This window comes from Mesocricetus auratus, unplaced genomic scaffold (assembly GCF_017639785.1).
Source record: "Mesocricetus auratus isolate SY011 unplaced genomic scaffold, BCM_Maur_2.0 Super-Scaffold_100013, whole genome shotgun sequence".
NCBI lineage: Eukaryota > Metazoa > Chordata > Mammalia > Rodentia > Cricetidae > Mesocricetus > Mesocricetus auratus.
The window spans coordinates 56,746,341-56,759,100 of NW_024429196.1; the positions used below are offsets into that span (position 1 = coordinate 56,746,341).

The window sequence follows — 12,760 nt, forward strand, 5'->3', positions numbered from 1 at the left end:
TGCAGATCCGAAGTTGCCATCTTGAGTGATTTCCACTTAGACTTTAGGGATCTTCTTTTTGAAGCGGGTTTTGCTAGGCGCTAGAATCCTTGGCTGAAAGCTGAATGTGCCAGTAGTTTCTAGGGCGAGTCATCCCTTGCTCCTGTGCTGCCGTTGCTTTCTTGCCTGCAGCATACATTTTCTCTGGCTACGTTCAAGGTGTTCGTTCCCTAACTTTCATTCTGTTAAGCTCTATTCGGGGATGTTTTGTTGGTTTGAGGTTCCCTGAGCTGTTGTGGAGGTTTTCAGATGTTCCTTCTCCTGTTCACTCCTAGTTTCCCCAATAGTGAGTGCACTGTTTCCTAATAACATGCATGTCTTTGAATTCTCATTTGTCAACCCATCCCTTTCTGCTTTTTGTTACCTTTTTATACTTTTTATTTTGTTTCATTTACTTGCTTTTTGGTTTTTGCTAAACAGGTGTGGTTTTGATAACTGTTTTGTTTGGGCTGAGGAGATGGCTCAGTAAGTAAACTACTTGCTTTGTAAGTGTGAGATCTGTGCTTGTATTCCTGAACCCACATAAAAAGTCAGATGTAAACCCTGGTGGTGAGCTGGGTGTGTTCACCTAACTTTAGCACTGGGGAGCAGACACTCCCACTTGCCTGAACTCCAGGCCAGCCAAGGACAGGCACATAGAGACGCTGGTGCTTGTCTGCTCCCAGCATTGATGGAATAGCAAGAATAAGCAGGCAGAGTCCCTCAAAGCTTCCAGGCCAGTGAGAGACTCTCAGACAAAACGTGGAAGGTACCTGAGGGCACATCTGAAGTTATCCTCTGATCTCCCCCAAATTAATTCAAAAAACACTTTGTTTAGCTCTAGAATTTGCCTTTTTCTGATCTCAGTTTTCTTTTGAGATTGCTTTATCTGCTTATTTGTTAGCATGTTTTTCATTAATTTCTTGAGCATTTAAAGATTATTGGAAATATTTATTACTTAGAAACCCTTGGCATCAAGTTTTGCAGATTTTGCTTGTGTGTTGGCTGCACCGTGATGCTCTTCTCTTGAAATGTGAATGTGGGCTGGAGGTACTCCTGGGTATTATTGTAGCAGACAGTAGAGCTGTTACCTGGAGGCCAAGGACTGCTCTTCCTCTGCCATTGTGATCTGTGGTCCACTCCCCTGGGGCTTGTGTTCCTGCAGTGCCGGGAGTGTGCTGGGGTCTGAGATGTTCTTGCTGCCTCTGGTTTCTTTCTTGGGACTCTGCTGTGTGCCATGAGCTCTGCACACCCCACACTTGAACCTCCTGCTGCCCTCGCTGGGCATGCTTGGGAAAGTGGATTCGTGTTGGACTTCCTTCCTGTCCTGATTTCCTTCTGGCCCTGCTGCTTGTGGTTTACCCGGTGCACACGAGGCTAAGGTGGGCCTTGTTATGCCTTTGATTGGTGATGTCCGAATACCCTGCATTTCTAGCTCAGGTGTTGTGGTTTGGGAAACCATACACAGCAGTTGCCAATCTGTGGAGTCGCGACCCTATCACAGGGGTGGCCACCAGAAAACAGTTCATAACAGTGGCAAAATTACAGTTACAAAGCAGCAACAAAATAACTTCATGGTTGAAGTCCACCACTTGAGGAACTGTGTTAAGTGGTCGCAGCATTAGGAAGGCTAAGAACAACTGCCCTATCAGGAAAGACGAGCTCTTACGGCCTCTGGTTGACCAGCACAGCTGTGGGGACTCGGTAGAACCTTAAGGCAGAAAACACAAGCTCGCCGTTCTTACTCTGGTTTTGTTTTGTGTAGTTTTAACTCTTTCTTGGGCTTTTATGACAAGTCTTTTACGTTTCTTTTTTTAGTTTGGTTTTCACACACGATGTTTGTGGGAGTTGGAGTAAGTAGCCTCTTCAGTATTCTGCTGTTACAAAAAGTGGGTTGTTAAGGTGTTTTTGCTTTTGTTTTTTTCTCTTTTTCTGGAAATAACGGGGTAGTTTGTTTCATATCCTGGCTTCCTGTTGAGCTGTCATTGCTTCTGTGGTCATTATTCTGTCCGTGTTTAAATTGAGATGATTTTGTGTGGGACTCAACTGCTAGTTTTTTCTGCATTTGAAATTCCTCTTCCTGCCTTTCTCCATGGGAGGGGTCAGTGAGGTTTGCTGAAGTCACAGCTCTAGAGCGCCCTCTTCTGTCCACAGCTGCCACTTGAAAAGTGCCCGGGGATTGTTGAGCCCCAGGCTCTGCCTGTCATTCTCCCCTCCCCTCTTCTTTTGGACGGCTCCTTCCCTTTCCCTGCTCCTGTTGCTCCAGTCCCTGGCTGCTTCCTGGCCCCAGCAGTGCTCCATAGTGGCCGGTTCTCCGAGAGCCCGTAAGCACAGGCTGCTCTGCCTGTCCATCTGCACGAGTCCCCTGCACAGGCTCGCCTGCAGGTGAGTGTTCTTGCACAGAAGCCGCTGGAGGTCTAGACTGTTCTGATGCTGGCTCCATTTGCTCTGCAGTTACCCATCCGTCATGCCCAGGCACTTGTGTCCCCGCCGTCAAACAGCTGTGGCCCTCTTCTGCCTGCCCGGGTCCACTGCATGTGTGCCTTAGTCTGCGCCTGCGCATTTTTCCTGCCTCTGGAGCACGGTGGCTTGTGGCTTACGTGTGGCTGTTGTCTGAAGGTTTTTCCTCCTCTATTAAGGAGGGCAGGGAGATGACAGCTGCCTTTGCTCTCACCATTCTCTGGTACTTCTGCCTCCTGGAGGTCAGGCAGGCTGGAGCCTTCTTTGAAGGCCGGAATGAGGGCAGGGTCTGCCATAGGGAGGTCGGCTGGCTTCGTGTTCATTCCCCATTTGACCTGGGCTTCGCCTTCCCGAGGAGACTTTGGTCTGGCCTCCCACCTCACCGGGCTCACAGCGCTCTGTCCCAGCTTTACATCACAGGTACCAGCAGCGTTTGGGAGCTAGCTGCCTTGATTTTAAAAAACTTATATTTCTGAAAATACGCCTTCTGGCCAGCTTGAGAGTGACAGTTGTTGTGCAGTTTTAAAAGGTCTTATTGTTTGTCTGAGAAGGGCCTCGCTATGTAACCCTGGTAGTCTGTCCGCCCATCCATCCAATGTGTATGTGTGTGTTATAATTAGTTATTTGTATTACAACCTAATATCCCTCTGTTATTTGGTTCCCTTCAGTTTGGTTCCTGCATGCCTGTCCACCCCCACCCCTATTTACAGCCCTTCAGAATGCCCCGGGCTCATCTTGGACCTAGTACTGAAGCCCTGCCTGCCTTGGAGCCAGCGACCTTCTCTGAGGGTCCTCTTGTTTTGTTGGAGAATGGTATTTAGAACCCAGAGTAGAGCGAAGGGTGTGCTTGATGCTGCTGAGGTGCCACTGCTGTCAGCCACCCACAGGACAGAGCTGTGGATCGTGTGTGTGCGCACGCGCGCACTCGTGTACACATATGATCCTTTTGGTACGGACTCCACAGCTGGAGTTCACAGGGGTCTATTCCAGCCCCTCACAGCGTTTATTCTGACTTTTCTTCACTTGGTTGGAACGTCTTTCTCTCACACTGAAGCGCTTGTTCCCCACTAGCTGGACTGTTTTCTCATTTCCCAGTGCCCGTTTTAGGTTTGTTGGCCCATACTCTTACGAGGAGCAGCCTTATTAACTAGATCAAGTTTTAATGAATGATAGCCCATGGACCAAATCCAGTCTGCTTCCTGGCTTTGTAGACAGTTTTTTGGAACAGAGCCTGCCCATCTGTTTATGTTTGTCTGTGGTTGCTTTTAGTACAATGATCAAGTCAAGTTCTTGCAGAGAGTGGACGGCCTGGAAAACTGAAAACACTCTCCATCACAGAGTGAGCTTGCTCGCGGCTCTTCTGAGGGTAGATTTCATGTGAAATCTGTCTTAGCTTTACTGAGTCAGACAATGTTTTCCAGTTTACTTTCTGTTCTTCTTCCTTCAGTTGTAATTTTAGTCATTTGTACAATTGGGCACACTCCCTATTCCTTGTATTCTATTGTAGGGCTTCCCCACAATGTATCCTAGTTGGTTGGATTTAAGTATTATGGGGGATCTGTGAAACATTATTTTGGATCCGGGGTAGAACCATATAAAAAGGCATACTGGGGTTAGCACCCCCTGCTCCTGCCCCTCCCTCTTCCCATTCTAACAAGGTCTCTTCCCACCCGCTCCTGTCTCATCTCCTTGTGTCTTGGACAGGTCGGCCAACGCGTGTGCAGAACTGCTCAGCGTCTCTGTTAGGGGCAGCATTGCAGACTGTGCTCTACTCCTGCGCTTTGCATTCGTTCTGTAGCAGTCTGTCTTGGAAGTCACTCAGCTTAGTGATCATCCTTGTGACAGCTCCAGTTTGTTGCGATTCTCTGCTAGATCTGGCATTTAGAAAGTTGGTGTTGGAGGATTTGTCTTTCATGGGATTGCTTGGAGAAAATGTAAATGTAGTTGTGTGTTGTCACATCTGTCTCCAGAAGAGTATGCTACTGGAGTTTGATTTGTCACCGGGTGGTCGTGAGCCTATTTCCCTAGTCTTAGTAATACATTTCACCATTAATTTTTTTCTCCGTGTTCTTAATTGGTAATTTTTTAGTAGTAAGATTCAACAGGTTTTCATATATTTGGTATTCTATAATTTTTGTTATTCTTTTGGATATTAATTGCTTCTTGGTGATATTTCTTGCTCGTATTTTTTTTCTATGATGACTTTATTTTTTCAGATGGGGTCTCATGTCGCCCAAGTTAGCTTTCGCCTCAGCAGTAGACACCTGATCCTCTGCCTCTCAAGTGCCATGATTGCATGTTACCACGGCTGACTCTGTGTTGACTCCGAATTTGACTGTGATGCGTTTTAATTTTGCCTTACTGCCACCTCTCCTTGCCTCCATGAGCCATGTTTCTTTAGCAGTAGCCTGCTTGCACCCTCTTTCTATGTGTATGTGCCTTCTAGCTCCCATTGAGCAGGACTTGGCTCTAAGGACAGTTCCCAAATGGTTTCCCAACTAGACAGAAGTAAACGCCTCTAAGCAACTTCTTAGAAGGTGCTGCTTTAAAAGTTGTTTGATATGTATATACCCTGTAATGACTACCTGGGATAATATGGCTTGTACCATTTAATAATGAGTTTCAAATTCCATCAGTCTGTATGCACTGATGCATCACTGGGCCTGAGACTTGGATTTCATGAATCCATTTCATCCAGCATTCCCATAAAGCCTGTAAATTCCAGTGCTAACCTGAGTGGTGTCCTAGTTCACGTGGTCTGTAATAATAAAATAGCATCGGCTGAGTGGCTTAGAAATAGCAGAAGTTTATTGCCCCATAGAACTGGGAACTAGAGTTCTAAGTTCCTGGCACCAGCAGCCTTGGTGTCTGTGAGCGCCTTCTCTCACAGGGCCTGCCAGCTCTCAGGGGTCTCCTTGATGATGCATGCAGGGGTCTCTTTCGTAGGGGTGGAGCTTCCTGACCTTTGAAAAACCTCATCTTCTAATGCTGTCACATTCAAGATTAAGTTTCATTGTGTGAAATTTGGTAGGCAACATTCCGGCCACAGTAAATGGCCCATTTGGTTGCTGCTGAAGCTTCTTTGTACTTAGTGAAATAAAGGGGGAACAAGTACATGCCACCCCTATGGAGGCTGATATTGCTTCAGGTTCGGGTGCCTTTACTCAAGGTCCAGCCCTGGAAACTTGTTTAGTAGTTGGCATCCTCCAAGACACATTCCTGAAAGCTCATGAGTTCTGGCTTTCTTCTAGAAAGAGTGAAGAGTATGAAGGGAATAAAACAAGATATGTAAAAACATTCCTGTTACAAAGTGTATTACTTTTCTCCTAGCTATGGTCAATTTGCTGTAATCAAGTACATGACAAGCAGCCGGAGGGAGGAAAGGGCTGGGTTGGCTCCAATTTCAAAGGGCTTAGAGTCCAGGTTGGGGAGAGCGTGGTAGCAGGAGTCCACAGTCAGGAAGTGGAGAAAGATGTGTGCTGGTGGTGCTCAACTTCCATATGGACACTCTCGTTCTCAGGTTTATTCTGTTTTGTTGTTTGTATGTGTGGGGTGCTTGCATGTTTGTATGTGCACAGTTGTGGAGGCTAGAAGAGGGTGTCAGATCTGGAGTTGATTTACAGTTGTTTCGAGCCACCTGATTTGGGTGCTGGGAACTGAACTCAAGGTCCTTTAGAAGAGCAAGTGCTCTTAATGATTGAGCTGTCTCTGAGACCCTGCAGTCTGCTGTTTATTTAGCCGGCCCCCAGCTCCGTGGATGGTGACACTCACATTCAGAGTGTGTCTTTCCTCTTCAGTTAAGCCTTTCTGGGAACACCCTCACCAGACACCCTCTGGGGTGTGGGCATTTCCTTGGTCTTTCTAAAGTCCATCACATTGACAATCAAGATTAACTGTTACACATTCTACTATGGTAAATATAATAGGGAAGACAAATATAAAAAACTTGGTTGACTTAATCAATTTGAATAAAAACAGGGCATTTGACTTAAATCAGTGGGCTTTTTGTTGTTGTTTTTAAGTACCTCTGCAATAGTTGTGGTGGTTATCACAATCATGGATTGATTCCCTGCCACCACTATTCTTTTCTGGTTCCCTGACTGATTCTTGATTAAGGAGCATTGAAGCCAGCATTAATTGACCCCCTCTTTGTACTTCTCAGTATTATGAAAGTCTTAGATTTTAGTAACTGCATTCTTAAGTTTCTGAGTTTTTAAAGACTGTCTTTTCACTATACAAGTATTCACTTATATTAGTCTTGGAAAATAAAACAAAAATGAGCCTAACACCACTTTTGGTACCTGCCTGTGACTTCGCTTTCCTGCCAGACTTCCCCACTTGAGTCACTCTTGCTATTGGTGTCCTGTAGAGTTTTCAAGAACACACATAGTCTATGTGTGCTATGTGGGGCGACCCATGGAGGTGACAAGATGCTGTGCAGAGTCTCAGGCATCACCCAGACCTATTGAATTGGAATGTATGTGTTAGCAAGATTCATGTTAGCATGCTTGGTAGACAAGTCATTTATACATAGAGAATGTTCAGTCTGTCAAGTACAGGAACCTGTGTGTACTCCCAAGAAGGACTTGTATGTGCTTCATCCCAAGAACCCATGTTTTTAAAACAAATGGACAAAGTAGGGCATGGAACATGCCTGTAATTTTGTGCTGATGGTTCCTGGGGTTCAGTGTAAGCCAGCCTAGCGTGCTAAGGTCAAGGCCACTGGGAGACCCTGTCTGCAACAAAAGGAAACGTAGATGGACCCTTGAAAACTGCTAGAAACAAAGAATAAACCAGTTTGATGTTGAACAAAGAAACAAACAAGGTAAAAGTATCTTAACAAGATAATTCTTTTTGTGAAAACAATGTCCCAGACCCCAGGCCAGTCTAGCAGCACGCCAGGGAGCTTCACATCAGGATGTGATGTGATGTGATTGGTTAGTTGGGGAAGGAGAGTGTCCAGGAAGTATGGGGAGGGGGTGTTTCACAATCAATAGCCAAGGTTGTTCTTTGGCTACAACATACTTGAATATGCCTGTGTGTTTGTACATGCACTCACACACACACTGCCACTGTGTTTAAATTCACACAACAAGGGGTCTAATACTGAGTGTTACAATTGTTTCAGTGATTATGATTATATGTTCTTTATTGTGTATAACATTGGCTTAATTAGTTCGACTTATAGTTTTCATCTCCAATTGTCTGTGTAACTCTCCCTGCTATAAAAGTTCTTTTGGTTTTTCAGGAAGTATGTTCTTGTGTAGGAATGCTGTAAGCTCACCCTTCTGGGGTTTTCATGGCAGGAGATTGTGTTGAATTTCTGCATCATTTTGAGTGAACAGTCTTGTTTGACTACTGAATTCCTCATACTCATTCCTAAACACAGATGATGTGTCTCCGAACTTGCTTTTAAGCCCTTTGGTGACATTTTGTAGCCAGGAATATATGAACATAATGTTTTCACGTGTGTATGTTGTGTTGTACTTTAGTCTACTTTCTGTTAACACCTTCCTTGGAATTGTAAATCCATTGCATCTTGTCTGCTAGGCTGGGGATTTCCACGAAGGGCTGTTCAGATAGGCTTGGTAGATAACATTGCAGCCTTCACATAGGTACTGGGAGTGTTCCAGTGTTTCACAATTAAGTGTGAGTATCCTTCAAATGCCTGCCAGATACTCTTCTGTCCACACTTGCTGGTGAAGAGGTCATTGATCCCTGGAGAGGGATGAGTGGGTTTGACTCAGATGGTATGACACATTTGTTGTTCCCTACTGGGTTAGGTCATCTAAATATCTGACATTAAGGTGGTGACAGATTTCCTAGAACTGCATCTCTCAGGTGTGCCTGGGATGCTTTGTATACTGAGACCCCATTCACTTTTTTGGTCACCAATGGATTCAGTTTGCTACACTATTTTGTTCATGAAGTTCATCTTTCTGCTATTATGAGATTGACCCATGTGTTTCTGTGTGTGTGTGTGTGTGTTTCTGCACCGTTCTGGTTTTGTTTTATTGGTGATTATTAGATTCTTATTGCTTGTTTCTTGATGTTTTTGGTAGGAATTTTCCAGAGTTTCTTTCTCAGATTCATAGTAAACAGATTTGTTGATATATTTTGTGTTTCAAGTAAAACTGTACATTCCAGTTATTTTTTAACTTCTACATTCTAGCAAACTATAGAGGGAAAAATGTTTCCTGAAAATATCGGAGTGACTTTTATGGAACATTTTATAAACAACTGTTTTTAGATTTTGTTTAAAAAGACGTGTGTGTGTGTGTGTGTGTTTGCCTGCATGTATGGATGCATACCTGGTGCCCTTGAAGGTCAGAAAAGGGAACTATAGTTGTGGATGGTCGGGAGCCACCATGTGGGTACTAGAAACCAAACCCCAGTCTTCTGCAAGAACACCAACTGCTTTTACCACTGAGCCATTTCTCCAGCCCTGGAAAGACTCTGTAAGTCACTCACTTGCACCTATGAGAGGTTGACGTTGAGTGGGGTTTACTGTCCTACTGCTACTGTGTCTGTAAAGTCAGACCGAGAGAAGGGGCTTCATTGTGGGATTTCCTGTTAGCCAAAGCCAGGTAGAGTGAGAATAAGTGTAATAGGTATTCCTTTGGTAGCATCTCTTGGACCATGTATCCTGACATTGTTCATTGTTCTCATTTGTCTGCCTGTGACTTGGAGTTTGCTTTCTCCTCCACTCCAAAGTCATGGTGTGTCACATGTACACCATCCTAGAATGGTGATGTAGATTATAGATTGATCACACACCTTTTTCTCTTCTGTGTTGTCTGTGGTGATGGGTCCTTAAGCCACGTAGATAAACAGATCATCTCAAACCACAGCTAACCCTGGAGAGATCTGGATTTTCCAGGAGAGAACGAACAGTAAGTGCTCCGGTAGGCAGGTAGACATGTGTGGTCTCAGCAGCTGTATCTTATCTTTGTAGCATTTCTTTGTTTCAGGGCTCTGAGTACACTTCTGTGACTTGAAAATGGCTACTGAAAATACCCATATACCTTATTTACTCTTGTAGGACCAAACAAAACATGTTAAAAATAAAGCTTCTTAAAAAGTAAAAATAAAGTTTCACCAAAAGTGGGTGTTGGTGTGTGCTGTTCATCAGGCTTAGTTATTAATAACCCACTGAACCAGGCTATCCATGAATCCCCTGGTAGTGTGATTCTGTTCTTTGTATCAAATTCTTCAGGGTCCCAGTAGAACTTGTCTGGTGCCATTGGTAAGTAGAGTAGCCCCTGCTCACCACACTGGCTACTCCTTGAGCAGTGTTCTGTTCCTCTGTCTGCACAAAATGAAGTTGTGGGTAGCCAAGGAGAATCTTCAGTGCTTTTGTGTGCTTGAACTTTTGATGGCAGGTGGGCCGGAGCAGCAGGTGGCACCCTCTAGTGGTACATATTTAAATATCAGCCCTTAAGGTCCTTTCTACCACTGTCCTGATTGTCCCTGCTGTCGCCAGGGTCTGCCATAGCAGCTCCACCTCTTTTCACTGTCCAGGCTGCAGGGCTTCCACAGCTCTGTGTCCGCCATCCGTCAGAGCTGCCATGCATCCTAGCTCATTCTCTGGGACACCACTACTAACCCCAGCTCTGCCTTGTTCAGCTTTCAATAGCTGGCTGTTGCTCAGCCCTACTCTCGCTGCTGCTTCATTAGAGGAAGAGGCCACTGGAGAGAATCCTTTGTATTGGTCCTGATGTTGTAACAGAAAAAAGCAAAGGGGAGGGTGTCTCCCCTCCACCTACTTCGTGGTGAGAACAGCTTGCTTACACAGCCAGAGAAGGGATGCTCACACCAGTTCATGTAAATGAGCACTTGTTTTCACACCAATCGTGTCATTGTCTTTTTTTGTACCAAGTCACAGCATTCTGCTAGGCCTGCAGGAGAATGCTCTCCCTCTGACTTGGATGGAGATAGTTGAAGGGTCAGAGCACAAAGGCTGGTGCAAACTGCTGGAAACAGTTGTGACTGGAGCTGCACTTGCAGGAGTTAGAGCAAGTGGCTGCACTTTCCTCAAGGTGTCTTTGGGATAGTTAGAATAGAAGGTGCTGCTTGACTGACAGCCAAGAAAGCCAGAACACCATGAAAGTGTCTCATAGCTATCAATTGGAGAGCCCAGTTGCCCCACCCTCGGACATGTTATGCTTATATATATGTAGGAGTGCTTACAATAAGAATTTATTAATATTGCTTTTTAATAATGTGTAACGCCAGCCAGCCACTTCTGAGGGGAAATGGGTCTCTATCTGTTTTGGTTCCTCATGTATTTAAGAAGAGACATGATAGACCCAGACACTTTGCAGAGCTGTGTAAAAGGAGATGGGGTCAGTGTGTTGGGTGAGTGCATTGGACAGTGTTAAAAACAATGTCCACGGGTGTCTCAGAGATCCTAGAGTGGGTAGAAGCAATTCTTCAACCCTGCAGACACAGTAAGTAGTGAGATACAGTGGTGTACCCACAATGGACTGAACGCTGGAAGAAGACTTTATACAGAATTGCTTAGCTATTTTACTTTGCAGTAGCAACAAACATCAGCACTTATTTTCATTTTTTTATTGTAATAGTTGTCCTAATCAGTGTAAAATGATAAATCATTGTGATGTTGGTTTGCATTTAAGGAGAGACACTTCTGTTTATGCAAAAAGGCTATTTCAATTGTTAATAGTTATTGCAAAACATTTGCATATCACTTTCAGTAGTATTCATGACCAGTTTAGAGAAAAATACTTATTTTTGTGTGTTAATTCTGTGTCCTGTAACTCCACTGAATTCATTAGCCCTAATAGCTTTCCTGTGAATTATTTAGAATCTTGTATATATAAGACCCTGTCATTATGTGAGTAAAAAGTGATAGCTTTACTTCCTTTACAATTTGGATTCCTTTTATTTATTTTTCTTACCTAATTGCTTTGGCTGTAACTTCCAGTACAATTTTAACATCAGGACTGAAAGCAGGCATCCTTGAAAATTTAAGTTTCCGTTGTTTAAATGTGAGTCAGAGGTATTTCACAAATAATCCCTTTGTTGTTAAGTTCCTCTTTCTTTGTTTGAATGGGTGGTATTTTGTTTGTTTAATATTGAGATTATATTGATATCTTTTGAGGTGAAAGAGATTGAGACAGGGTCTCACTGTGTAGCCTTGTCTGGGGTGGAACTTGCTATCTAGACCAAACTGGCCTTGAGTCAGGGTTTGGCAGACCTGGAACTATACATATAGACCAAGTTTGCCTCAAACTCTATAGATATCTATCTGCCTCTCCCTCCCTAGTCGTGAGATTAAAGGTGTGGACAACCATACCTGGCATTATCACTTTTCTACATTAATTGATGTGATCATAAGATTTTTCTCTGCATTCTCTTAATACATTACTTATTTGTAATATGTTGCTGGGGGGGGGGTAAGGGTTTCTGTGTGTGTCCTGGCTGCCTTGGAATTCACCCTGTAAATCAAGCTGGCCTCCAACGCAGAGAAATGCTTGCCGCATGCTGGGATTAAAGGTGTGTGCCACCACCTCCCAGCTCATTTTTTTTAAAGCACCAAACCAGCTTTGTATTGTTGGAATAGATTCTGTTTGGTCATGACGTATAATATTGTCAGTACCCCATGAAATATTAATCCTGTTAATATGGTCAGTCATTATGCTTTATGATTCTATGTGTGAAAACTATCTGCCTGCAAAAGTATGTATGAACTGCCTGAATGAACGCTGGTGCTCTGTGGTCATTTGTGATGTGCTTAGGTGAGGAAGTTTTAGTCACCTAGCAGGTATTTTTCTGACTGAAGTAGACTGTAGTTACACATTGCCTCATTCAGCTTTTTCATACAAAGATCAGAGAGTACGGCAGTAGGAGGTACTATAGGAACAGGGTCTATTTATGGGACTGGATCCTAACTTTGACATTTGTTGGTGGGACAGTCTCAGACAAGGCACTTAAGTTCTGAGACCATTCTCATTTGTAAAATAAATACAATATTTCAAGATTGGTTGACTCCAGGATTTTAAATTTATATTCTATGTTTATTGTACCATTAATGGTTTAGTATTTATTAAAACTCAATGTCATTAGTGACTTCATAAAATAAACAATGGAAATATCAAGAATTGGCTTCAGAATTACAGTTTTAATAATTCAATTAAACACAGTTAATTTAATATTAATTTCCCAGTCAGGTGGGCTGATACGTGTCCTTAATCCCAGCACTTGAAAGACAGGCAGGTGAATCTCTTTGAATTTGAGGTCAACCTGGTCTATGTAGAGA

At 43.8% G+C, this 12,760-nt stretch overlaps 1 protein-coding gene across 6 annotated transcripts in view; it reads left to right on the forward strand.

Moving 5' to 3' along the window:
- The window catches only part of Cdyl (chromodomain Y like), a 211,022-nt gene that overhangs the window by 98,069 nt on the left and 100,193 nt on the right, over nt 1–12,760 (forward strand). Inside the window, exon 1 of one of the 6 annotated variants that reach the window (XM_021224989.2) lies at nt 1,839–1,871. The exons of 4 other annotated variants lie outside the window; for them this stretch is intronic. In XM_021224989.2, coding sequence (XP_021080648.1) covers nt 1,854–1,871 — 18 coding nt within the window. In that variant the 5' untranslated portion in view covers nt 1,839–1,853. Of the gene's footprint in view, nt 1–1,838; nt 1,872–2,739; nt 2,899–12,760 lie in introns of those variants that run through there. One more of the 6 variants, XM_040755827.1, reaches the window with a different exon arrangement.